The 26,058-nt window shown below is 42.0% G+C and overlaps 3 protein-coding genes across 4 annotated transcripts in view; all 3 read right to left on the bottom strand.

Annotated features, from left to right (window-relative positions):
• The window catches only part of LOC130532287 (ladderlectin-like), a 33,509-nt gene extending 7,774 nt beyond the window's left edge, over positions 1 to 25,735 (bottom strand). The window contains exons 1-7 of one of the 2 annotated variants that reach the window (XM_057044839.1): positions 25,019 to 25,735; positions 24,857 to 24,886; positions 24,607 to 24,774; positions 24,362 to 24,453; positions 24,133 to 24,258; positions 23,913 to 24,012; positions 23,594 to 23,804 (exon numbers count right to left, since the gene is read on the bottom strand). In XM_057044839.1, coding sequence (XP_056900819.1) covers positions 23,734 to 23,804; positions 23,913 to 24,012; positions 24,133 to 24,258; positions 24,362 to 24,453; positions 24,607 to 24,774; positions 24,857 to 24,886; positions 25,019 to 25,067 — 636 coding nt within the window. In that variant the 5' untranslated portion in view covers positions 25,068 to 25,735 and the 3' untranslated portion in view covers positions 23,594 to 23,733. Of the gene's footprint in view, positions 1 to 23,593; positions 23,805 to 23,912; positions 24,013 to 24,132; positions 24,259 to 24,361; positions 24,454 to 24,606; positions 24,775 to 24,856; positions 24,887 to 25,018 lie in introns of those variants that run through there. The other variant, XM_057044838.1, reaches the window with a different exon arrangement.
• Positions 9,137 to 10,884, bottom strand: LOC130532288 (ladderlectin-like). The gene is made up of 7 exons (XM_057044841.1): positions 10,687 to 10,884; positions 10,563 to 10,592; positions 10,313 to 10,480; positions 10,063 to 10,154; positions 9,748 to 9,873; positions 9,528 to 9,627; positions 9,137 to 9,391 (listed from the first exon to the last, which is right to left on the bottom strand). The coding sequence occupies exons 1-7, from the start codon at positions 10,733 to 10,735 to the stop codon at positions 9,321 to 9,323; spliced, it is 636 nt and encodes a 211-aa protein (XP_056900821.1). The 5' UTR covers positions 10,736 to 10,884; the 3' UTR covers positions 9,137 to 9,320.
• LOC130532289 (ladderlectin-like) lies at positions 16,756 to 18,637 on the bottom strand. Its single transcript, XM_057044842.1, has 7 exons — positions 18,162 to 18,637; positions 17,979 to 18,008; positions 17,729 to 17,896; positions 17,483 to 17,574; positions 17,262 to 17,387; positions 17,039 to 17,138; positions 16,756 to 16,907 (listed from the first exon to the last, which is right to left on the bottom strand). Exons 1-7 carry the CDS (start codon positions 18,208 to 18,210, stop codon positions 16,837 to 16,839), a joined length of 636 nt encoding a protein of 211 aa, XP_056900822.1. The 5' UTR covers positions 18,211 to 18,637; the 3' UTR covers positions 16,756 to 16,836.
• Positions 25,736 to 26,058: the final 323 nt, after the last annotated feature.

Raw genomic sequence — 26,058 nt, 5'->3', positions numbered from 1 at the left:
GATAAATACAATCTAAACCAGTCTAGTGCTGTCCCTTTAATCCCAATCACATGTTCCAGTCTCTGTAACAGGATGCTGTGATCAACTGTATCAAAAGCAGCACTGAGGTCCAGCATAACCAGCATAGAGACCAGTCCATGATCTGAAGCTATAAGAAGATCATTAGTAACTTTAAGAAGTGCTGTTTCTGTGCTGTGATGAGCTCTAAAGCCTGACTGAAACATCTCATACAGGCTGTTTCTCTGCAGGTGCTCCAGTAACTGAGTCACCACCACCTTCTCAAGAATTTTAGAGATAAAAGGAGAGTTGGATATTGGCCTATAATTTGCTAAGACATCAGGATCCAGTGATTTTTTTTTAAGCAACGGCTTAATCACTGCCACCTTGTAGGACCGGGGTACATAACCTGTCACTAAAGAACAACTGATCTGGTCCAGGATAGAGCTGCCTATCACTGGTAAAACATCCTTCAACAGGTGTGTTGGGATGGGATCTAAGAGACACGTGGTCGACTTGGATTTCTGAATCAGCAATGATGCCTCAGAAAAATATATAGGAGTGAAGGAGTTTAAGGGCTCGTTGGAGAACCTGTATGTTCCCACAGTCAGCACATCTGGTGATGGTCCAGTTGTTGGGATGGCCTGGTTAGCTTTTTCTCTGATAGCTAGAACTTTATCAGTGAAAAAGCTCATGAAGTCTTCACCACTAAGGGAAGAAGGGATACGTGGATCTAAAACACTGTGACTCTTGGTTAATTTGGCCATAGTGCTGAAAAGAAACCTGGGGTTGTTCTTATTTTCCTCAATTAAAGAAGAGAAATAAGCTGTTCTAGCCTTATGGAGGGCCTTTTTGTAAACTAATAGACAGTCTTTCCAGGCTACATGATAGCTGTCTATTTTACAAGAATGCCACTTCCTTTCCAGTCTTCGCGCTTTCTGCTTGAGGGTCCTGATATGTGAATTCTACCAAGGGGCACACCTCCTCTGATTTACTATTTTCTTTTTCAGGGGGGCAACAGAATCAAGTGTGATTCTCAGTGAGGTTGCTGCACCTTCAGCAATAGAGTCAACCTCAGCAGGGCTAAGATTATAATAATTGATCCCTGGGGAAACACACAGTGGTCCTGGGATTAGCACAGGGCTCACTTCCTTAAACTTAGCTACAGCATTATCTGAAAGACATCTGCTATCGTAAGACTGTGCTCTGAGCATAGAAGAATCCTTAATCATAAATGTAAAAGTGATCAAAGAATGATCTGACAGGAGTGGGTTCTGAGGGAACACTGACACATGTTCTACCTCAAAACCATAAGTCATAACTAGATCTAGGGTGTGGTTGAAGCTATGAGTTGGTTGGTTTATCTGCTGGAGGAAACCAACTGACTCAAGTAATGAAATGAAGCCATTTCTAAAGCTGTCATTTACAACGTCTACATGGATATTAAAGTCTCCAATGATAATGACTTTGTCTGTTCGAAGGACCAAATCAGATAAGAAATCAGAGAACTCAGAAAGGAACTCTGAATGTGGCCCAGCAGGGGGCCGATATACAACTACAAACAAAAGTGGCTTTTCTGTCTTCCAGCTCAGATGGGTGATGCCAAGAGTCAGACTTTCAAATGAACTGGAGCCATATTTTGGTCTAGGACTAATTAATAACTTGGAGTGATAGATTGCTGCCACTCCCCCTCCTCGACCAGTAAAACGAGGAATGTGATAATTAAGTTGGGTAGGAGGAGTAGATTCGTTTAAGCTAACATACTCCTCCTGAAGCCAGGTCTCAGTAAGACAAAATAAATCAATGTGATGATCCACTATCAGGTTGTGCACTAACAGGGATTTACACAAAAGAGATCTAATATTTAACAGTCCACATTTAATTGTGATATTAGTTTCTCCAACTTGTGCTTTGGTATTAATTTTAATAAGATTATGGTGATTGACCGCTCCCTTGCTCTGTGCTTGGTAAACTTTTAACCGTGGAACAGAGACTACCTCTATAGTGTTAAATATTATTATTGGTGGATGAGGGTTCTATGGAAGCAGCAGAGAGGTGTGTAAGACTACAACTCTGCATCCTGGTCTGGACCCTGGGTTGTCAGGTACTTTGGGTCTAATAAAATTAGCCAAATTACTATAAATGAGAGAGGCACCATCTCGTGTGGGATGGACACCGTCTCTCCTAATCAGACCAGGTTTTCCCCAAAAAGTGCTCCAATTGTCTATAAAGGCCACCTGGTTTTCGGGGCACCACCGTGACAACCAGCGACGAAGCGACGACATGCGGCTAAACATTTCATCGTTGGTCAGATTGGGGAGGGGACCAGAGAATGCCATGGAGTCCGACATCGTTTTTGCGTAGTTGCACACCGACTCTATGTTAATTCTGGTGACCTCCGACTGACGAAGCCGGGTGTCGTTTGCTCCGACGTGAATAATAACTTTACCAAATTTATGTTTACTTCCTGCCAGGAGCTTTAGATTGGCTTCTACATCGCCCGCTCTGGCCCCCGGAATGCACTTGACTATGGTCGCTGGAGTCGGCTTCACGTAGCACAAAACAGAGTCGCCAATTACCAGGGTCGGTTTCTCAGCGGGTGTGTTGCCGAGTGGGGAAAAACGGTTAGCCACGGGAAGCGGTGGTGGTGCACCGTGGGCCTTTGGTTTGGGCTATGTTTCCTGTGAACCGTCACCCAGCCGCCCTGGCTAGCCGGCTGCTCGGCTGCTGCCGGGGAACCGCTAGCTGTAGCTATGCTAGGCGGCTCCGTAGCAGCTAGCTTCTCCTGGCTACCTGACGCAGCTCCAGCTAAGCTGCGGAACCGCGTCTCAATCTCACTGAGTCTCGCCTCCATAGCCGTAAATAAACTACACTTTCTGCACCTAGTCCCTTCATTAAAGGAGGCAGAGGAGTAACTAAACATTTCACTCTCCTCTCCTCTCCTCTCCTCCTCTCCTCTCCTCTCCTCTCCTCTCCTCTCCTCTCCTCTCCTCTCCTCTCCATTCTATCCTCTGCCTGTCCTCCAACCCTCTCCTCTCTCTCTATCAGCTGGCCATCAGCAGGAGGGTCCCCCTACATGAGCCTGGTCCTGCTCAAGGTTTCTTCCTGTTAAAGGGGAGTTTTTCCTTGACACCGTTGCTTGTCTGGGGTTAGGCCCTGGGATTCTGGAAAGCGCCTTGAAACAATTTTGATTGTAAAAGACGCTATATAAATAAAGATTGATTTGATTTGATTTGATGCAACTGGGCTGAGCCCAGCTATCCCCGTCTGAGAGGCAGCAAAGTGCAGGGTTTGTCTGTACTGTGGACACTCCGGCCACATAATCTCCTCCTGCCATTGCCATTGCAATCACAAGACTCCCCTCACCATCACTCCTGCATGTGCTGATGAGATTAGTCTTTTGGTCCTATCCATCCATCTGATACTCCCAGGTAGTCTCTTTTGGTCACAACTCTCTTTCTCTAAGCTTTCTGGTTGATTCCAACTCAGATGACTGGCAAGGTGACTAGTCAAGGTAACTCACTGTTTTGTTCCTCCTCTTGTCATATCTGAGAATTCCACTCTTTCTCATTGGATCATCTTCCACTCCTGTTGTCCTCACCTCACCCTGGTTGGCACTCCACAACCCTCAATTTGATTGGTTGGCCAGTAAAGTCATAGCCAACCTTACACAACTATAAGTTGATCGTTTTCAGCTCAAGTGTCATCTTAGACCTCAGAAGCATTCCCTTTCTGTGCCCAGGAACCCTGACATCTTCATTTATTTGGATTTTAAAATAAACCTTTGAAGATTTATTTCTGCTTTTGTTTGCACTCTGGCATCCAAGCAAATGTAAAAGAGAACAGATTTGACATATTTATGGTTTATTATTTGATTATTTTAGTGCTATTAAAGTCTGCCCTCATTTAACGGTATCTGTGTTGACGACTGAAGTTGAGCTGAGCTGTTGTTGAATACCACGTAACAAAATAATTCAGATTTGTAAATCTTCAAACAGTGAGTTCTGAACCACCTTTGCTTAATGATAATATTTGTTTAAATAATAAGGTGAGAAATAACATCTGACTCAAACAAACATTAATGTGAGGATGTGCAGCTGAGGCTTTTACAGACGCGCACAGAAGTTAATAGACCCACTTTGACTTGAGGCCACGGTTTCTGGGACAATAGGGGTTATCACAACTGGACAACAATGACTCAGGGCAGGTGTGGCAGGAGATCAAGCACCTGAGAAGCCACAGGGACCACCAATCACCAATCATGTCTAAGCCCAGTTCAAGACATCCACATCTGCATGCCTGGTACCCTGCCAACTTTCCAACTCATAACACAGGTGTAGAGCAGCTGGTAGGGATCCTGAGGGGGATGCCCTGCCACATGCTAAGTTCTTCTACTGTCTGAAGGCAGTAACCGTCATCCCAGTCCCCAAGAGAACGTCAGACCTGAATGATTACATACCAGTAGCACTGACGTCTGTGGTCATGAAGTGCTCTGAAATGCTTGTTATTTACCACATGCACAGCTTGCAGGGCAAACCGGAGAATGCCATTGCCACTCATCTTCACATGACCCTGAACCATGTAGAAGTCCCAGGTACCCAAGTCAGGATGTTGTTTGTTGCTTACAGCTCAGCATTTAACACCATCAGCCCTGACATCCTTCTGGAGAAGCTGATTGATTTGAACATATCCCCCTCATTGTGTTCCTGGATGAGAGTGACCAACTGTCCACAGCTTGTGAAGCTAGGTCAGCTCCACTCCTATACCCTGAATCCCCTCCTCTATGGTATCTACACATACAACTGCTCCTGCAGTCACCCTTCAAACTGCATCATCAAGTTTGACAATTACACCATTGGCGTCAGCCTGATTCCAGGAGGTGATGACTCTACCGGCCCTACAGAGAGGAGAGATAGGAGCTTGCAGACTGGTGCAGCAGTGCAACAACCTGGAGTTGAACACCACATAGACAAAAGACATGGTCCTGGATTTCAGAAGGCAGGGAGGAGACCATGCCCCTTTCACTATCAATAGGGTGAGTAGAAAGAGTGTGTCTTCCTTCAGGTTCCTAGGGTCACACATCTCTTAGGTCCTCAACTGGAAGACCAACACCAGCATCAATGCTGGTCAAAAAGGCCCACGGAGACTTCACCTCTTTGAGTTGTGAGAACGAACCACCCGGAGAAGATGCTGCAGGGGTCCTATCAGGCCATCAGTGCTAAAGTACTGTGTGATTATCTGGTTTTCTGCCTGCTCTGCTGTTGACAGGAGGGCATTGCAGTGAAACACCAGGTCTGTTGAGAAGATCATCAGCTCCCCTATACAACCCCTTGAAATGATTGCCAACTTCAGCTTCATCAGCACAGCAAAGATCTCGGGGGAAAAAAATCATACCACGATGTTGGTACTGTGTCTGTTTAGCCATTTGCCATCAGGAAAGAGGTTCCAGTCCCATAGGTGTGGGACAAACAGTCTAAGAGACCGGACAAAGAGATAAAGCACTTAAATGAGAAAAAGTGAAAAAAGTTGCAGATAAGAAAATGGTTGTACTTGGTAGCAGTACCAGAGAATTCATATAAAGAATACCCTTGCGAGAAAACCTGGAAGAGCTGGAAAAATGGAACAGTTAATGAATTCATGCACCTGTTGGCATCCAGGCATGGTGAGAAAGATTACAGCATGTTGGTGATGGTAGAATTAAAAATATAAGTAAAAGATAAGTTTATCCCTGACAAGGTTGTGACTACACTCCTAAACTGAATAATTTCAGTTTTGGAGTGTATGTTCAGCCTCTTGTTAGGTGTTACAAACGTTAAACATGGCCACATTGGTACAGTTTTTAACGTAAAACATAGGTATGGGAGATGTGGAGGGGAACACCTGTATAGGGAATGTGGGAAAAACAGCCTACTTAAATGTTGCTTAAGCTTATGGAGGGTGTGTGATGTGAAAGCAGAATGCATTTTTAACCTTTTCCCATTTTTGACAAATTACTGATTTGCCACTACACAGGATTATATTAATATTTATTCTTCCGTTTAATTTTTTTTTAATTTTTTACTTATTTTACTCTTTTTTTTATTGATTTAACATCTTTGAGACTCTTTTTCTCTCTTTTATTTCAATTTGGAGATTTTTTTGATGATTAGTCAGATAGCTTTTGATTATTATTTTGGCTCAGTGCATTGATTCATTGTTAATGACTGCATCATTGCAACTTAAAATATTTTGAGAAAAATTGATATTCATCCACTGTGGCTTTGTGCTTATTTTACAATAAATCAGCATTTGCAAGTATAAACAATTATTGTCTTGTTTGGTGTCCTACAGTGAAGTTTGCATCAATTTGCACATCTTCCTGACAGAGTTTGTATCAGTTACTTTTACCCCTTTGTAAACAGAAATTTTACCTGAATATCTTTAAAATCCACAGCTCATCTAATCTCATCTTCTTGCTGCTTTATGCTGCTTACTGCTTTATCCCTTTTAGGGTCATGGGGACACAATGGGCGAAAGTAGGGTGCACCCCTGGATGAGTCACCAGTTCATTGCAGGGCCTTATTAGAGCAATTTGGGATTGGTACCTTAGTCAGTGGTACCACAGCAGTGATCAGAATGTGTTCAGGCACCACCCCCTAAGGCCTTCCATGTTTTGTCTGCACTGTGGCTCAATCCAAGAACCCTCTGCTTCTCAGCCCACTCCCCAAGAGACTGAGAACTACAAATACTGGTGAGCTAATCAGGTTCTAACCAAAATTTGAACCCTTGTGGTATCCAGATATTGTTATGCTGATGACACCCTGTTGTTGGGTTTTTCCCAGGCCCCATTGCTGCTAATACTCTTTTGGTGTTAAAAGGCAACTAGAAAATATTTAGAAATACTGTTCATTTACGAGGATAGATCATAAATTGCTTAACAGACCCTTTTTTGGTGCATTCTTTTCTCTTATTAAAAACTGCAGTCATGTACAAAAACTAACACAAAAAAAGAAATTCAATAACAAAGAAATGTAATTCAACCAGACAATAAATCAGTGCTATCAATAGCAGACACATGAGAACAAATGCTTAACAACTGAATGGGGTCTAAGAGCAGATGAAGCGCAGAGCAGAAGAACACTGGGTGTTCTTCCCAAACCATCTAAAAATTATGGAGAGTAGACAATATCAAGACAAATTTATGTTACTTCCTGTTTTTACAGGACACTCAGACCAGTTAAATCAGGAAGAAACTTTTCAGTCTTATCGTCTCCTAAAGTGATGTAAACAGTTGCATTTGCATGAGGTCCGTAAAAAAACATGCAGGGGTGGCTGACAGAGGAGGACTGAAAGTACCAGTTGGTGTAAAAGAAAGTGTCATTGTTCATCCACAGCCACCAGCTCTGACACACAACAAAACATCCTTAATACAGTGTATTTTTGTATGTGTTTCTGTGCTCTGTGCCCGTCCTCTCCTCTGCTCTGCTCTGCTCTGCTCTGCTCTCCTCTCCATTCTCTCCTCTCCTCTCCTCTCCATTCTCTCCTCTCCTCTCCATTCTCTCCTCTCCTCTCTCCTCTCCTCTCCTCTCCTCTCTCTCCTCTCCTCTCCTCTCCTCTCCTCTCCTCTCCTCTCCTCTCCTCTCCTCTACCTGTCCTCCCCCCTCTCCTCTCTCTCTACCCAGCTGGCCATCAGCAGGAGGGTCCCCCTACACAAGCCTGGTCCTGCTTAAGGTTTCTTCCTGTTAAAGGGGAGTTTTTCCTTGCCACTCTCGCTTGGGGTCAGGCCTTGGGATTCTGGAAAGCGCCTTGAAACAATTTTGATTGTAAAATATAAATAAAGATTTATATAATATGAAATAAAGATTGATTTGATTTGATTTGATTTGATCCACCTAATGGACATTTACTCTGTCTGAACAACCTGCTGAACTTCAGCCTCAGAAAGGGCACTGTGTGACAAAATGCAGTATTTATCAATTGGTACCTGCAGGTATAAACATCCCAACCATGCAATGGTCTCGCAGGTTGTCTTTGTCTAATTCCACATGGGATTTCTTACCTTTTGCAAATGATGGCACTAATCTGACTAAGCTGATGGTAGTCAATGAGGTAGTGCACAGCATGAAATGAGCAGTTTCATAGTAGCAGTAGTAGTAGTAATAACTTAGCACTGTACCAGTTCATGGGAGAGTTGTCTCAATTCCTGAAAGCTTTTCCTCTCCGTTCCATAACCACTACAAACTTGTATAGCTCTTGGATAGCTCATGGAACAGGTGCACAAAGTGTTGGATCAATATATTTAAAAAAACCCTTTATCTTCATTTGAACCCAGTAGATTAGCTGAGCTATTCTGCTGTAGACTCCTGGTTTGTTGGGACACCCGCACCCCAACTTATGACCCCCGCCAGCCTCCAGTCCCCAGTAGCTGTCTCACCTACCAGGGGTCCACTGCTGTCTTCCTGGAATTAAATCAGTTGATGATTCTACTTTAAATAAAACCCAATCATCAATTACTTGCTTCACAAGCAGATTTTTATACCTGACATTTTTATACCTGAGTCCATGCTTCCACGCATGGTGCCAGCACACATCATTGGAGGAGTTAGTTATGTCCCATAGACACTGGAGTGGCTGCAGACAGACCTGGGCATTGCTCTGAAAGTGCCCTCATTTATCATCTGAAATTTTTTTTAGCTTAGCAATTAAATAAAGGCAAATCATCATTCTGTGAGACTAATAGAATAAGACACCTTCTTCATGAACGTATTCCCACCCTGTGATCCAGCAGGCGGCTCCAGGATGAAAGGATTCACCTTCTTGTGGGGAGGGTGCTGGAGCCAATCCCATCTGCATCAGGGAGAACATACGGTTCACCCCTGAATGAGTCGCCAGCTGGCACCTCCCACTGCTCCCAGGACACATTCCAAGTTTTGGTCTGCCCCTGGGCTTGAATCCAGAGCCCTCCACTTCTCAGCCCAGTCCCCTACAGACAGCTATCCCCACCCCACCTTTTCATAATATTTCTAATAATGCCTCATGAAGCATTTGTAACTTATGTCATTTTCCTTTTCTTTTTTTCTTGATTTTTGAGCATTGCTAAAACTCTTTTGGTGATAAAGTTTGGCTGGAAACATGCTTTAGAGTTTCATTTAGCAGGGTAGATAATAAAGATGCTGAACTGACACTTTTTTAAAAATCTTTTATAAGACACTGTCTGCAGCTCTCATGTACACAAAATGAACACAAAACAAGAGATTCAATGACAAAAAACAAAATGAAAATTCACTCAAAGTCCAAAGTAGTGGCTTTTCTATCAATAGATGATACATTAGAAAAAGTAATTTTTAGCAAGCGAACGGGCTCTTGGAGCAGATGAAGCGCCGTGAAGAAGTACACGCCGTGTTACTCCAACCATCTAAAAATGAGAGAAAACAAAATCAAGACAAATTCATGCTGCTTCCTGTTTTCACAGGAAACTCATTATAAAGTCACAGTGAAAATGAACGTTTCAGTCACATCGTCTCCTGAAGTGTGGTAACAGTTGTACTTACAGGTGCTGTATAAGAACATGCAGGGGTTGCTGACAGAGGAGGCCTGCGAGTACCAGTTGGTATAATAGAAACCTTCATTATTGATCCACAGCCAACGGCCCTGACACACAAAAACAATCCATCTTAGATCGATCTGATGTACATTCAGAACCACCTTAACAACCAGCTGGACTTCAGTCTCAGTTCTGGACTGTGTGACCAGATATTCATCAGTTGGTACCTGCAAGTAAAAGCCCCCCAACCACGCAGTTGACTGGCTAGCAGTTTTTGTCATCTGCTGCAGGAAGCTGTACTCTCTGGGGCTGCTGACTGAGGCCAGGTGAGCACCCAAACTGTTGCAGTGATCCTATTGGACAGAACACAAGCAAAGGTTGAATGCCAAAACAGGAACACCCTGGAATTTACTGAAATTTCTCATCCTTCAAAAATGATGGCACCAATCTGACTCAGCCACCAACACTTTGAGTAAGTACAAAACACGAGTAAAGCAGTATTATAGTAGCAGTAGTAGTAGTAGTAGTAGAAGTAGAAGTACCTTAGCACTGTACCAGTTCATGGGAGAATTGACAAAGATGTAGCATCGATAGTTGTGAGTGAACCAGCCGTCTGGACAGAAGTTAAAACGAGCTGCAGAGAAAAGGCTGAGTTTATTTTGTTGGACTGCTTTTCCAGCTGTCACAGCATAAACATCTGCTCAAATCACAGCTACTTGTATCCTCCCAGCTGTGAGGGACCACAGATACAACACAAGAGCAAACCAGGTTGTTTTATTTCATGATTCCTACCATTTCTGGAAGCAGGATCAGATTCTTCATCCTCCTCTTCTTGCAGCATCTTTGACTCCTTCTCAGCACCATCAGCACCACCGTTCTCATCTTCGCTCACTACCTCCTCGGCGGGTGCAGCAGCCATTTGTTCCTCCACTGGTTGTGGGTTTGATCCTGCTGGCATCTCTGTGAATATATTAAAGAGGTCAGAGGTCAGATCCACATCTAAATGCCTGGTTGGATAAAAGCAAACATCTTGAACAACCACCTGGAGACTTTTCTTCAACTTCTGCTGGAGCTGCATACACAAAGAACAAAGATTACTGTTAATCATCCTGTGTGTGTGTGTGTGTGTGTGTGTGTGTGTGTGTGTGTGTGTGTGTGTGTCAGACCTGCCAGGGCAGCACACAGCAGGACCGAGAGGACCAGCACAGTCTTCATGGTGATGCTGAGCAGGTCGTTCTGTGTTGATATGAAGAATTATTCTAGAGAGAGCTGAGAGTGACCAGATCCTCTGGCTGAAAACAGGTGGATGTCTTCACTGTCAGGTGAGTCGATATTGGTCAGGTATGAGCTGAGTGATTGTTGCAGCTCTTTATATCCACATTGAGCGGCACGTGGGCGTGTTCATGTTTGACCCTGCTGCTGCTGTTGTTTGTCCTAGAATCACGCTGCTATATTGGTGTAATAACCACAAACTTGTACTGACCCTTTGATAATCAATCTGAGTCATTCTATTCTCCCATGTGCTGTTGAAGACCCTCCCTATTCACCTAATGAATCTATAATACGACATGAAAACTTAGTGAGAACACAGAAATCTCACATCCATTGCTCAGATCAAAGTGGAACCAAATAATGTTGTGGTTAAATACATCATATATGTATTTCTACTGCTAGATAGAGCTCTCCTCCGAATTCCTCAGGTGTGAAAAAGTGAAATGTGCCTTTTAGGTCAGATTTACACCTCTCACGGTATGTGGCTATGGTGACCGTTCAAAGGTTTGGATTATGTGAGTACAGTTAGAGACTAAAGACTAAAGTGCATTTATGGTTACAGTAAGTTTACTTCGGATTAGATGACAGGAAAGAAAAACTGAGTCAATGTTCAACAAACAGAAGGAATAAATCAGATTTTACTTTCAGTTTAACCACTAATAAAACCATCTTGTTATTTTGATCTGTTGCATAATTTTCTTTGTACACCTTATCGTAAATTTACTTTTATTACTTGTATCTGTTCATCTATTTTAACCCCAATTTTTTTTTTTAAAAAAAGTGACTTTAATAAATAAACATTTTTATAGGTATTTTTTAGGTCTTCTATTAATCTAGTTGTGATCACTAATTTTAACTTCCAAGTTTGATTAACTATGGTCTGTTATTTCAATATTTCATTTATCTGTGTTACAGTGCTGAAAACAGACTGAAGTTCACCTTCTGGGCTCTTGTTTGATAACTTATAAGTACGTAAATCAGGTTGTAAATCCTTAAGCAGAGTAGGTTGTTGTTTGTGAACCACCTGCACATAGAAGCCACTCTTTTGTTGATAATGTGACAAATTAGCCTGTTTAAACAAGATTTTATTGCTCACAAATTCAATATCTTTCTGACACGTTTCTTCTCAGTGACTTTTGCCCTTTGCAAACAGAAATATCACTTTTATAGCTTTTTCAGCCTGACCTTTAGGCTCTTTTATCTGACATTTACCATGTGCACTGATGCAGTAGAGATATTATCTATGTAAATGAAGTCTTTGTTTTCACCCATGTGTTGCCGAAGAACTTTATAGTCCCCTAATAATGTATAGCCGAGACGAAAACTTTACAACAACATCGAGGTGACTATCACATCTACCAGAGCCACATCAAAGTAGAACCAATTACTGTGTACAAATGTGTTTCTATTTCAGATAAAGTTTTACAGAAAGCTCTCCTCATAAACATCCTGCTCTAAAAACATTGAAGGGAGAAGAGTGAAATGTACCTTTTAGTTCAGACTCACTACTAATATAGTCTATCTTTATGACAATTGGGATGATGGGTTCTGATCAAAAGGAACTCTAATTAAGTCTTTTGAGTTTAATTGCACTTCAGGAAGACAGTTGCTCAGTCACACCTCTGGGTTTGATGTGTGACAATAGCCAGTAAGCAGAAACGTGTTTGAAGAACAGAGCTACAAAAGCAAACCAGGTAGTTTTTAGTGATGGGCAACAGAAGCTTTTGTGAAGTCATGAACCACTTAAGACCCATTTTGTTCCAAAATAGGTTATTTACTCAAAGCTTCATTTATAGTGAATTCTCCTGGCAAAAGGTGATTAAGGCACTGCCTGGTTGCAGCCAAATTGAATTAGACAAGCTGGTGAACAGCAGGTGCACAAGCTACAGTAGAGTTTGATCTTTGATTTGTTTTTAAAAAAAAAAACATGCTAGACTGAATTACTTGTTCTGAGGACAAATAAACATTGATGAGTGTTTTAACATTTTCTCCTTCACAAAATGATAGGAAAAATGCAGCATACTTGGGTACCAATGTGGGGATTATGTGGGGGCACTCAAACATTTTTACTGAGTATCATCATTTTTTACACAGTATTTGGTTTCTTTTTTCTTTTTCTCCACATTTGGAGCACACTCTTTCACAGGGCGCAGAAGATCCTGGTGTGCATGAAAATCTTTTGGCCAGTCTGAGAAGGTTGGGGTAAAAATGTTTGTGGTTAAGCCAGTAGGCTAGTGGGTCCTCTGATCTAGGTAGAGGTGGATTGCGCTTGTACTTCTGCACATCTACTGTTACATTCAAAATCAAATCAATCTTTATTTATATAGCGTCTTATACAATCAAAATTGTTTCAACTTTCCAGAATCCCAGCGCCTAACCCCAGACAAGCAACAGTGGCAAGGAAAAACTCCCCTTTAACAGGAAGAAACCTCTAGCAGGACCAGGCTCATGTAGGGGGGCCCTCCTGCTGATGGCCAGCTGGGTAAGAGGAGAGGAGAGGAGAGGAGAGGAGAGGAGAGGAGAGGAGAGGAGAGGAGAGGAGAGAGGAGAGGAGAGGAGAAGGAGAGGGAGGGGGAGAAGGAGAGGAGAAAGAGAGGGGAGGGAAGGAGAGCAGAGGAGAGGAGAGGAGAGGAGGAGAGGAGAGGAGAAGGAGAGGAGAGGAGAGAAGAGGGAGAAGGAGAAGGAGAGGGAGACTGAGAAGGAGAGAGAGAGGAGAGGAGAGGGGAGGAGAGGATGGGCACAGAGGACACACAAAAACACACACAAAGATACACTATTTATACAGCGGGTCAGCGGGGCCGGAGGTCGTCATGCAGCTCCGAAGGCGGCGATACCTGTAAATGAATACAGAAGGGGGGGGAGAAGCAGAAAAACTACACAAGAATCAGCATAACTATTCTGCTTGATGAGGAGGAAAGTAGAGGAGAGGAACCCATGACCCAGTGGGGAGACAGAGGCCTGTCAGGTGATCATGTTTCCGGACCCTGGTAGCCTCGGCCTATAACATAGCATAACAATGTCTGGCAAATATAAGGGTGTAAATTTTGGTCAGAACCTGATTTCTCTATGGTATCCCGCACGGATACCAGTCTGGCATTTTCGGAACTCCACCTGCATGTCTTCATGAGTCTGTCCACTACCAGTTTGGGCGGTTTGCTCCTCAGTTTCACTCAAATCCCGATCTGCACAACTGACTAACATCTCCGGTTAACCTAATGATTAGACGACCCCCTAAGTATGATAATTTGTCTGTCTATGATAATAACTGGAACTACAGAATTAGTAACAATAAGCTTTTTCAAAGAGGTAGGTTTTAAGTCTGATCTTAAAAGTAGCGATAGAGTCAGCCTCCCGTACCTGGACAGGGAGCTGGTTCCATAGCAGGGGGGCCTGGTAGCTAAATGCTTGGCCCCCCATTCTACACCTAGAAACTCTGGGGACCACAGGTAGACCAGCATTCTGAGAGCAGAGCGGTCTATTGGGCTGATAAGGTATCACTAGCTCCTCCAGGTAGGATGGAGCTAGGCCTCTGAGGACCTTGTAGGGCAAAAGAAGGGTTTTAAAAATTATTCTAAATTTAACGGGCAGCCAATGAAGAGATGCCAGTACAGGAGTTATGTGATCTCTTTTGTCAATACATTTTGGATCAGCTGGAGGCTTCTTAAAGAGTTGTTTGGACACCCTGATAATAAAGAGTTACAATAGTCGAGCCTGGAAGTAACAAATGCATGGACTAACTTTTCAGCATCATGCCGCGTCAATAGTTTTCTGATCTTTGCGATGTTTCTCAGGTGAAAAAAGGCACTTCTAGAGACTAATGTAATGTGTGAGTTGAAGAAGAGAGTTTGATCAAAAGTTACTCCTAGATTTCTCACAGAGAGACTAGATGTTAATGAGATACCATCTAGAGTGATCATGTGATCTAATCTATCCCTTAGAGGTTCAGGACCAAACACCATGACCTCAGTTTTTCCTGAGTTAAGGAGGAGGAAATTTGAAGACATCCAGGACTTTATGTGTGTTGTGTGTTTATGAGTTATGTGATCTCTTTTGTCAATACCTGTCAGAACTCTGGCTGCAGTAATTCCCTGCTCTTCTTGCATCTGGTGCATCTCGGTCCAAAGGTTAATATATGAAAGACAAACATCAACAAAGCAAATTAATGACAAAATATATTTCAATAAAACAGGCCCATGGAAAATATCCACACCAAACTGTGTTACTGCTTCTAGTTAATAATAAAATTATTACATAGCCTACCTTGATTTGTGTTACCCTGTTTTCCAGCAGCTCCATGTTTGGCAGTAAAGTATGCAACCATGGACAAAGTATTACCATGCTATTTCAGCTCAGTTGAACACACCAATCACCGGACCTGTAGAAAAGTTATTTGCACATAAAACAGCTCTTAGTTAATATACATGGCAGATACACCATAGCTGTAGGTAGTTTCTGCCTGATGTGAAACTTTTACTTTTGCGCAGTACACCTACTTGATCAGCAGTGTCAGTTTTCCCACATGTCAGAACAGCCTCTCTTCCCAGCTGACTCCATAATGAACTAGTTTAACAACTGAACACAATACCAATAACACCTTAACAGCAACAACTCTCCGACAACAACCCAAAATTGTACATTTTTAGTACGGATATAAAAATTGTATGTGTTCAAACATCAAAAATCATACTACCTCCGGAATCTCTTATTTGCACATCTCTTATTTGCACATTCATTTTTCTTCATATAGTCTAATATTCCCTTCTGTATATATTTCCCCCCTCTGTATATAATGTATAAGGTACATAACATAACAAAATATTTTTTTTCTTTTAGTGTTGTATATCACTGGCTACTTCTGTAACACGTGAATTTCCCCGATGTGGGATCAATAAAGTTTTATCTATCTATCTTATCGACTGTATCTACCGTAATTCCCAGACTATAGATAAAAACCGCATAATCTAATATTAGTAAGAAAATCATCTATCAATGGTATCTATCAACCTGCCTGAAATTATGTCAGTCAATCAAATGCTTGGACTTCGAACCAGTCGGGTGGTTCATTCAGGAAATGAAGCATGCATTGAATTCAATGCACTAAACAGGAATCACAATGCATTCTTGTTCTTCGAAAGATTTGGGAGCCGTTGCTGTAACACGGAGGGTTGACAAAGAATTGGCAATGATAGGAGCATGAACCAAGCTTTTAAGGTGGAAGGCAGGTGAGTTGATTGACCGGAGATGTTAGTCAGTTGTGCAGATCGGGATTTGAGTGAAACTGAGGAGCAAACCGCCCCAACTGGTAGTGGACAGACCCATGAAGACAGGCAGGTGGAGTTCCGAAAATGCCAGACTGGTATCCGTGCGGGATACCATAGAGAAATCACGTTCTGACCAAAATTTGCACCCTTATATTTGCCAGACATTGTTATGCTATGTTATAGGCCAATGCTGCCGGGGTCCAGAAACATGATCACCTGACAGGCCTCTGTCACCCCACTGGGTCATGGTTTCCTCTCCTCTCCTCTCTCTCCTCTCCTCTCCTCTCTCCTCTCCTCTCCTCTCCTCTCCTCCTCTCCTCTCCTCTCCTCTCCTCTCCTCTCCTCTCCTCTCCTCATCAAGCTGACAAGCTATGCTGATTCTTGTGTAGTTTTTCTGTAGTCTTTAGGTTTCTTCCTGTTAAAGGGGAGTTTTTCCTTGCCATTGTTGCTTGTCTGGGGTTAGGCCCTGGGATTCTGGAAAGCGCCTTGAAACAATTTTGATTGTAAAAGACGTTATATAAATAAAGATTGATTGATTGATTATGGTGATGATATCCTGCTGTGCTATTGGATTGTTCTCTACATGCCAAACTTGCCAACTTTTGGTGCTAAAAGTTGGCAAGAAAAGTGCATTCGAGATTCATGCAACAACATAGATAATAAAGATGCAGAACTGAGACATATTTAAAAACCTTTTCTCTTTTATTTAAAAAATCCTGTCATGGACAGTAAATCAGTGGCTTTTCTAAGAAAGAAAAAAAGATAAGATAAGAAAAAAGACGTTTAACAAGTCAATGGGGTCTTGGAGCAAATAAAGCGCTGAGCAGAGGTGCACAGAGTGTTACTCCAACCAACTAAAAATGACAGAGAAAAAAAACATTAGACAAATTCATGCCTGTTTTCACAGGAAACTCAGAATAGCCAGAGTGTAAAGTAACTTTCAGTCATGTCATCTTCTGAAGTAATGTAAAACAGTTGCACTTACAGGTGCTGTATAAGAACATGCAGGGGTAGCGAACTGCAGAGGCCTGCGAGTACCAGTTGGTGTAATAGAAACCTTCATTATCGATCCACAACCAACGGCCCTGACATACAAAAACAATCACACTTTTTACATTCATCTGATGGACATCTAGAACAATCAGAAAATCTTGCTAGACTTCATTCTCAGTTTTGGACTGTGTGACCAGATATTCATCAGTTGGTACCTCTCGGTAAAAGCCTCCCAACCACGCAGTGGACTGGCCGGCAGTTTTTGTTATCTGCTGCAGGAAGCTGTACTCTCTGGGGCTGCTGACTGAGGCCAGGTTAGCACCCAAACTTCTGCAGTGATCCTATTAGACAGATTAGAGCATTGTTATAGTAGCAGTAGCAGTAGTCTTAGCAGTAGCAGTAGTAGTAGTTGTAGTAGTAGTAGTCTTAGAAGTACCTTAGCGCTGTACCAATTCATGGGAGAATTGACAAAGATGTAGCATCGATAGCCATAAGTGAACCAGCCGCTTGGACAGAAGTTAAAACGAGCTGCAGAGAAAACAGTTTTTTTGAGTTTATTTTGACTGATTTTTAACAAAGCAGAAACTTCTGCTCAAATCACAGCTACTTGTATACTCCCAGCTGTGAGGGACCACAGATACACCACAAGAGCAAACCAGGTTCTTTTATTTCATGATTCTACCATTTCTGGAAGCAGGATCAGATCCTTCATCCTCCTCTTCTGGCAGCATTTTTGACTCCTTCTCAGCACCACCAGCACCACCGTTCTCATCTTCGCTCACTACCTCCTCGGCGGGTGCAGCAGCCATTTGTTCCTCCACTGGTTGTGGGTTTGATCCTGCTGGCATCTCTATGAATATATTAAAGAGGTCAGAGGTCAGATCCACATCTGAATGCCTGGTTGGATAAAAGCAAACATCTTAAACACCCACCTGGAGACTTTTCTTCAACTTCTGCTGGAGCTGCATACACAAAGAACAAAGATTACTGTTAATCATCCTGTGTGTGTGTGTGTGTGTGTGTGTGTGTGTGTGTGTGTGTGTGCGTGCGTGTGTGTGTGTGTGTGTGTGTGTGTGTTGTGTGTGTGTGTGTGTGTGTGTGTGTGTGTGTCAGACCTGCCAGGGCAGCACACAGCAGGACTGAGAAGATCAGCACAGTCTTCATGGTGATGCTGAGCAGCTTGTTCTGTGTTGAGATGAAGAATTATTCTAAAGAGAGCTGAGAGTGACCAGATCCTCTGGCTGAAAACAGGTGGATGTCTTCGCTGTCAGGTGAGATGATATTGGTCAGGTACGAGCTGAGTTGATGCTCTTTATATCAAGTCATGAGCACACGTGAATTTTGAAACGTGCAGCAGTGCTGTTGTTTATCTCAGAATAATATTCTTTATTGGGGTAATAACCACAAACCTGTATTAACCCTTGGTTATTGATCTGTACTTAGTCCTTGTTTTCTCCCATGTGTTGCTTAAGACGATACCTGGTCACCTGAATGTACAGTGGAGATGGAAAGTTTGTGCCAACACCTAAAACTCACATCCATTACAGTGGTTTCAAATGCTGCTATGCTGCTATGTCAAACAAATGACACAGGTGTTTCTGCTTCAAATAAAACCCTACAAAAGCATTCCTCTGATGTAAAAACAGAGAATGGAGAAGAGTAAAATGTACCTTTTATGTCGGATTTACACCATAGTCCGTCTCAATGGTACCTGGAGGATGTGGTTTAAACTGAATAAACTCCAGAATTCACTTCAGAGTTGCCTCAGATGGCATTCACATCAACCTACTGTACCATTAAAGGGTTTGAATTATGTGCTTCAGCATTTTACACTTAGATACTAAAGCCTAAAGTACATTTATGATTCCAGGGGGTCAGATCAAAATAACAAGATCTTTATATCCACAGATAAATTAAAGTAAATCCGAATTATAATTTTTGTTCGTAGAACTTTCACTCAGTTTTTTTTCCGTTATCTAATCTTCACTTCATATTATTGGTTTTAATTTTAGAATTTTTGTCCATTTTTCACAGCAAGTTTCTTTTTCAACTTCATCCCAAATTTGCGTTTATTGCTTTTATTTGTTATTCTGTTTTTACTTTTATTGTTCTGAGCCTTTCATCTTTGTTATTGTGTCTCCTATTGAACTGGTCACAAATGTTCACCCAAAAGTCAGAATTGGCATATTTATGGTTTAGTATTATTTAGCATTGTTTTAGTGCTAGTAAAGCCTGCCCTCCTTTATCTGTATTGTCATGCAGACGACAGACTAAAGTTCACTCTCTGAACTCTTGTTCATTACATTAAAGGCAAGTAAACCAGTAAAGCGCAGATTTTCTGCTGTTATTTTGTGCTCATTTTGCAATTAATCAGCATTTGCAATTAAAGATAATGAGTGGCTTTTCCCTGTGTCGCTGGTCTGCGTTATTTCCTAAGGTGAAGTGTGCATCAATTGTAACAATTATTGCATGTATGTATGTATGTATGTATGTATGTATGTATGTATGGGGTTCAAACTGGACTTCAGTTAGGAGTTGTCTCAAATGACAATCACATCAATCTAAATGAAGTTCTAAAAGCAATTAAGTTTATAGAGTTTAACTGCATTGCAGTTGGACAGTTGCTCTGGTATTGGTGTGTGATGGTAGCCTGTTAGCTGAGGAATATTTAAACAACAGAGTTTTTATTTGCTCCTTAATTTATTATTGTACTTTGTTGAGAATTGTCTTTATCTTGTTGTTATGTGTTTCACCATATGTTCCTGTCTTCTCTTAGAAGTTAGGCAAGGTAGACTCATTAGCAAATGTAATAAAGAACAGAGACATTCCATTCACAGGATTGTTGTTTGTTCCACTGTAATCTCAGGAGCAAGTCAGGCAGGGGGTGTCAAACACTCATTGTATACAGGACATCAGGGGGGTTGATGATCACATTTGCATGAAGAATGGGATCTGGCTACCTGGGAAAACAATGGAAAAGAAGAACTCTACCAACACCAAATGGGACTGGAGGAAGAGGACGAGGCCATCCCAGCAGGGGATCTGGATTGGATTACATGAACATTGTGAATTTGCATGTGTGTGACTATAAAGGACTGGGCCAAGGGATAGTTAGGTTGTCAGACTTCGTGCCCTGACAATTAACTCTGTTGTTGCTAGGGTTATGAACTGGCCCGGAGCTCTGTAATATTTGTATCTGGAATTGGTTCTATTGTTAAATACATTTTGAAATTGGCATTTTTCTTCTTGAAGTCTTCATTCAAAGAACACGCGGATTAGCAGTTACAATACGGGAGGTATTGCGATCCAACAACTTGTATACAATAAAAAAGCTTAGAATTACTAGGTTTCATTTACTTTAATTGATGAATTGCACACATTCAGTTTAATTTTACTCTTACTTAACCAAACAAGAGATTAGATTGTTAGTAAATCAAATAACTTTCCCTTGAGAGAACTGCACTATTCAAGGCTTTGAATTATATGATACAGTGCCATTAAAATAAATCATTTTACAGTTAACACTAGAAGTCCCAGCATTTTTCTGTCTACGTAGAAGACCCACACAGAGGCCATTTGGCCTGACCACTTTTCCCGAATACACTAATCACTCATTTTGTTATGGTAATGAGGCTGTTAGTGGCAGTGTGTGGGGTGAGGGGGTCACACCTTACAGAGAATGAGGAATAAAAACACATTCACTCAGAACTGAAGAAGCCTTCTGGATAGAAGGCGAAATGTCTTCAAGCGAAGAAACCCAGTCCAGTTGACAGAGAAAACTACAATGATACAATGACCTGGATGATTGAGAATCTACACAGACAAAAACACATTCTATTCTAAATTGTGAACCTGTGAATGTCCCATGTGACCATAACAACAAGAGAGTTGGCTCAAACCCACTTGGGTAAGAAAAAGGCCCAAAAGGAACAATTATTTCGGCAACAACCCTCCACATCACAACTCGGAAAAAGAGCCAAGTGTCAGGCTAAAATTAAATGTAGGGACAATAATGCAACTGTGCGCTGTGTTGACTGCTACCGATTTACATGTGGGAAATGCCGAAAGGAGCAATGGCAGTGCCAGGATTGTGAGTGACTGCTCACATGTATTTCACTCACAATGCATGGTTTTTCATTCTTTGTAAATATGCTTGGGTTTCTTTTTCTTTTTTACTATTTTTAGCACAAAAATAACAATTACTTCTGCAACAACCCTCCACACCAAAACTGGGAAAAAGTTGCTTTTTCATTCTTTGTAAATATGTTTTGTTTTTTTTAACAATAAATGTCAGTGTGTTGATCCCTTCCTTCCTGTTGATCCTTTCCACTGCATACAGCTCATAGTCTAGTTTAAGTCTTTATGGCTATGTTCACTGAGGTATTTATCCATCTCACAACTAAAGCTTGCTCTCAAAAGAACCTCCTGAGCTGTAAGGTATGTCCCCTCCCCCACACAGGTTCAAGTGGCTCCGGCCGTGTGCCACTAACAGCCACATTTCCATAACAAAATGAGTGTCCACAGGGGGGACTTGGGGCCAATTGGCCGTCTTGTGGGTTTTCTAGGTAAAAAGGCCAAATGGCCGCTCTCTGGGACTTCTAGTGTTAAAGACTAAAGTACACTTATGGTTTCAGGAAGTCTCCTTCGGATTATGCAACAGATCAATCAATCAATCAATCAATCAATCAATCAATCAATCAATCAATCAATCAATCAATCAATCTTTATTTATATAGCATCTGTTACAATCAAAATTGTTTCTAGGCCCTTGCTGATAAGTACTGCACCAGTCACAGATTTGAGTTTTACAATTGATTAAGATACTTTACCGAAATAAATTTACAGTTAAAGACAATGGTACATTTATAGTTACAGAAAGTCCTCTTGGACATGGATAAAACATGTTTTTAGTAGCAGAGAAACTGAAAGCAAATTTGATTAATTATTTTTGGTTGTTTTTTATTCAGTTTTCTCTTTGTGTTATGTAATCTTCACTTTCTGTTTTCTTTTCTGTTTTTTTTAATCATTTTTTTTTCCATTTTTTTTAACTTAACTTTATTTCTTGTATTTGTTAATACATTTGTACCCATTTAAGTGGAGAGAACCTTTAACATTTTAGTTTGCTGTTTTTGATCTTTTCATTTTTCTGGGCTGTTATCATCTGTTACTGGATCTGTTATTAATCTAGCTCTGGTCACACGTGTTCTATGAAAAGTTAGATTTGATATAATTATAGTTTATTATTAAATTATTTTACTGCTGGTAAAAGTCTGCCCTCATTTATCTATGTTGTTGTGCTGATGTAAGACTGAAGTTCACTTTCTGAGCTGTTGTTCAAAACCTTATAATTAAGTAATTCAGGTTGTAAATCTGGCGGCACGGTGGTGTGGTGGTTAGCACTGTTGCCTCACAGCAAGAAGGCCCCGGGTTCGATCCCCGGTTGGCACTGAGGCTGGGGACTTTCTGTGTGGAGTTTGCATGTTCTCCCTGTGCCTGCGTGGGTTCTCTCCGGGTACTCCGGCTTCCTCCCACAGTCCAAAGACATGCATGATTGGGGATTAGGCTTATTGGAAACTCTAAATTGCCCGTAGGTGTGAGTGTGAGAGTGAATGGTTGTCTGTCTATATGTGTTAGCCCTGCGATTGACTGGCGTCCAGTCCAGGGTGTACCCTGCCTCCGCCCATTGTGCTGGGATAGGCTCCCGTGGAGGAACAAGCGGTAGAAAATGAGTGAGTGAGGTTGTAAATCTCCAAGCAGAGGGTTTTGTGGCTCGTGAGCCACCTGTAGAGATATGCTTTGTGCATGCACGTGTGCACCTTGATTTGTGGACAGTCTCTTCAAGGCAACAGCAGACTGTTGAGCTCTCAGGAAATGTGCAAATTCCTTTCTCAGCACTTCATACAGCAGATGCTTCAGTATTTGATGCATTCAAACAATCTGTTTAAATTAAATTTTCTCATTTTGGCCACTTTAATCATAACCCATATTTTTTTTTCTTGGTAGCCTTTTTTGAAATGCAAAGAGATAAAGCGCTCAAACTACAAAAAGTGGGAAAAAAGTAGTTGCAGAGATGAAAATAGCTGCAGATTTAATACACGAGTCTTTCCTCTGTAAGTTCAGACTGGCATAGTGGTTAGGAGGCTCTGACCTGTTTGATGGAGAGCTAGAGGTTGATGGTTTGGGTCTCAACTCTACACTCTAAACTTTGAACAATAAAGCCAGCAAAATGCTGAAGTTATGTTTCTGTTCCCAAAGCTTTTAGGTCAACATCTATAAACAAAGTTTAAAAGTTATGAAAGAAAGGCTGGGCCAACGGCAAGGATGGAGAAATCAGGTTCTGACCAAATTTTGGATCCTTGAGTTTTCCAGACATTGTTATGCTGACGATATGCTGGAAAAATGCTATTGGTTTGTTCCCAGACCACTACATGCTAAAACTCTTTTGGTGATAAAATGTGGCTAGAAACATGCTTTAGAGGTTCATTTAGCAGGGTATATAAAAAAAGATGCTCAACTGGCACATTTTTTTTTAAACATTTTCTCTTTTATAAGACACTGTCTGCAGCTCTCATGTACAAAAAATGAACACAAAACAAGAGATTCAATGACAGAAACAAAATGAAAATTATCTCAAAGTACAAAGTAGTGGCTTTTCTATCAATAGATGATACATTAGAAAAATAATTTTTAACAACCAAATGGGCTCTTGGAGCAGATGAAGCGAAGTGAAGAAGTACACACGGTGTTACTCCAACCATCTAAAAATGAGAGAAAACAAAATTAAGACAAATTCATGCTGCTTCCTACATCATACAGAAACTTTGCAGTCACATTGTCTCCTGAAGTGTGGTAACAGTTGTACTTACAGGTGCTGGATAAGTACATGCAGGGGTAGCTGACAGAGGAGGACTGCGAGTACCAGTTGGTATAATAGAAACCTTCATTATTGATCCACAGCCAACGGCCCTGACACACAAAAACAATCCATCTTAGATCGATCTGATGGACATCCAGAACCACCTTAACAACCAGCTGGACTTCAGTCTCAGTTCTGGACTGTGTGACCAGATATTCATCAGTTGGTACCTGCAGGTAAAAACCCCCCAACCACGCAATGGACTGGCTGGAGGTTTTTGTCATCTGCTGCAGGAAGCTGTACTCTCTGGGGCTGCTGACTGAGGCCAGGTTAGCACCCAAACTGTTGCAGTGATCCTATTGGACAGAACAAGAGCAAAGGCTGAATACCAAAAAAGGACCACCCTGTCTAAATTATTGGAATTACTCTTCCTCCGAACTTGAGTGGTCGTAATAGTACCTTAGCACTGTACCAGTTCATGGGAGAATTGACAAAGATGTAGCATCGATAGCCATAAGTGAACCAGCCGTCTGGACAGAAGTTAACACGAGCTGCAGAGAACATTTTTATTATGACTGATTGTTTTTCCAGCTGTCACAGCAGAAACTTCTGCTCACATCACACCCACATGTATCCTCCCAGCTGTGAGGGACCACAGATACAACACAAGAGCAAACCAGGTTGTTTTATTTCATGATTCCTACCGTTTCTGGAAGCAGGATCAGATCCTTCATCCTCCTCTTCTTGCAGCATCTTTGACTCCTTCTCAGCACCACCAGCACCACCATTCTCATCTTTGCTCACTACCTCCTCGGCGGGTGCAGCAGCCATTTGTTCCTCCACTGGTTGTGGGTTTGATCCTGCCGGCATCTCTGTGAATATATTAAAGAGGTCAGAGGTCAGGTCCACATCTGAATGCCTGGTTGGATAAAAACAAACATCTTAAACACCCACCTGGAGACTTTTCTTCAACTTCTGCTGGAGCTGCATACACAAAGATTACTGTTAATCATCCTGTGTGTGTATGTGTGTGTGTGTGTGTGTGTGTGTGTGGTGTGTGTGTGTGTGTGTGTGTGTGTGTGTGTGTGTGTGTGTGTGTGTGTGTGTGTGTCAGACCTGCCAGGGCAGCACACAGCAGGACCGAGAGGATCAGCACAGTCTTCATGGTGATGCTGAGCAGGTCGTTCTGTGTTGAGATGAAGAATTATTCTAGAGAGAGCTGAGAGTGACCAGATCCTCTGGCTGAAAACAGGTGGATGTCTTCGCTGTCAGGTGAGATGATATTGGTCAGGTATGAGCGGATTGATTGTTGAAGCTCTTTATATACTGTCATGAGCACGTTATGTGACTATTAGAACGTGCTGCTGCTGTTCTTTATCTCAGAATCACGTGCCTTTATTGGCATAATAACCACAAACTTGAATTGACTTAATTGATTATCGATTCATACTAAATCTTTGTTTTCTCCTATTTAATGGTGAAGAACCTCCCTTGTCATCTGATGAATGTACAGTCTAGAGAGAAACTTTGCGACAACAAAGAAATCTTACATTCTTTAAAGTTTCATCAAAGTGGAACTAAATACTGTTGTGGTCAAATACATCACAAACCTGTTTCTACTTCAGGTAATGTTCTACATAAATGTCTCCTCATGAATGTTCCTCTGGTATAAAAAAAGAATGGAGAAGAGTGAAATACCTTTTGTTTTCACATCAACCTAACTGAACCACAAAAAGAGAATTTTAGTGTTTAGGGGCAAGTAACACCCTGCAGCTACCCTTCAGTGGGCTCACTGAAGAATTTAAGGTAGCACGCACAAGAGAAGCCCTACAGTACAGAGACTCCAGGGACTGCAAGGTGTCATCAGCCGGGATTGAGGTGAAGACAGGTAGGAAGTGGAAGGCAGAAAAGGCAGTGGATGTGGCTGAGTCACGCCTAAGGCAAAAGGCACTAGTTGGGGCCGTGGCAACAGGAAGAACAGGCTTGGGCTACTTCCCAAAGACCCAAGTCAGCCATGCCCGGGGCAAAGAGAGAAACCACCTACTTCAGGAGGAGGTCCGAGCAGGCGTGGAGGAGGAGCGAGTGGGTAGGGCAGTGGGACTCCGGCAGCAGGGGGCATGGACAAGGTGGGAGAGTGCGTTACAGCGCAAAGTTAC

Source organism: Takifugu flavidus, chromosome 10, assembly GCF_003711565.1.
Source record: "Takifugu flavidus isolate HTHZ2018 chromosome 10, ASM371156v2, whole genome shotgun sequence".
Classification (NCBI taxonomy): Eukaryota; Metazoa; Chordata; class Actinopteri; order Tetraodontiformes; family Tetraodontidae; genus Takifugu; species Takifugu flavidus.
This window is presented reverse-complemented; position numbering and strand designations above follow the sequence as displayed.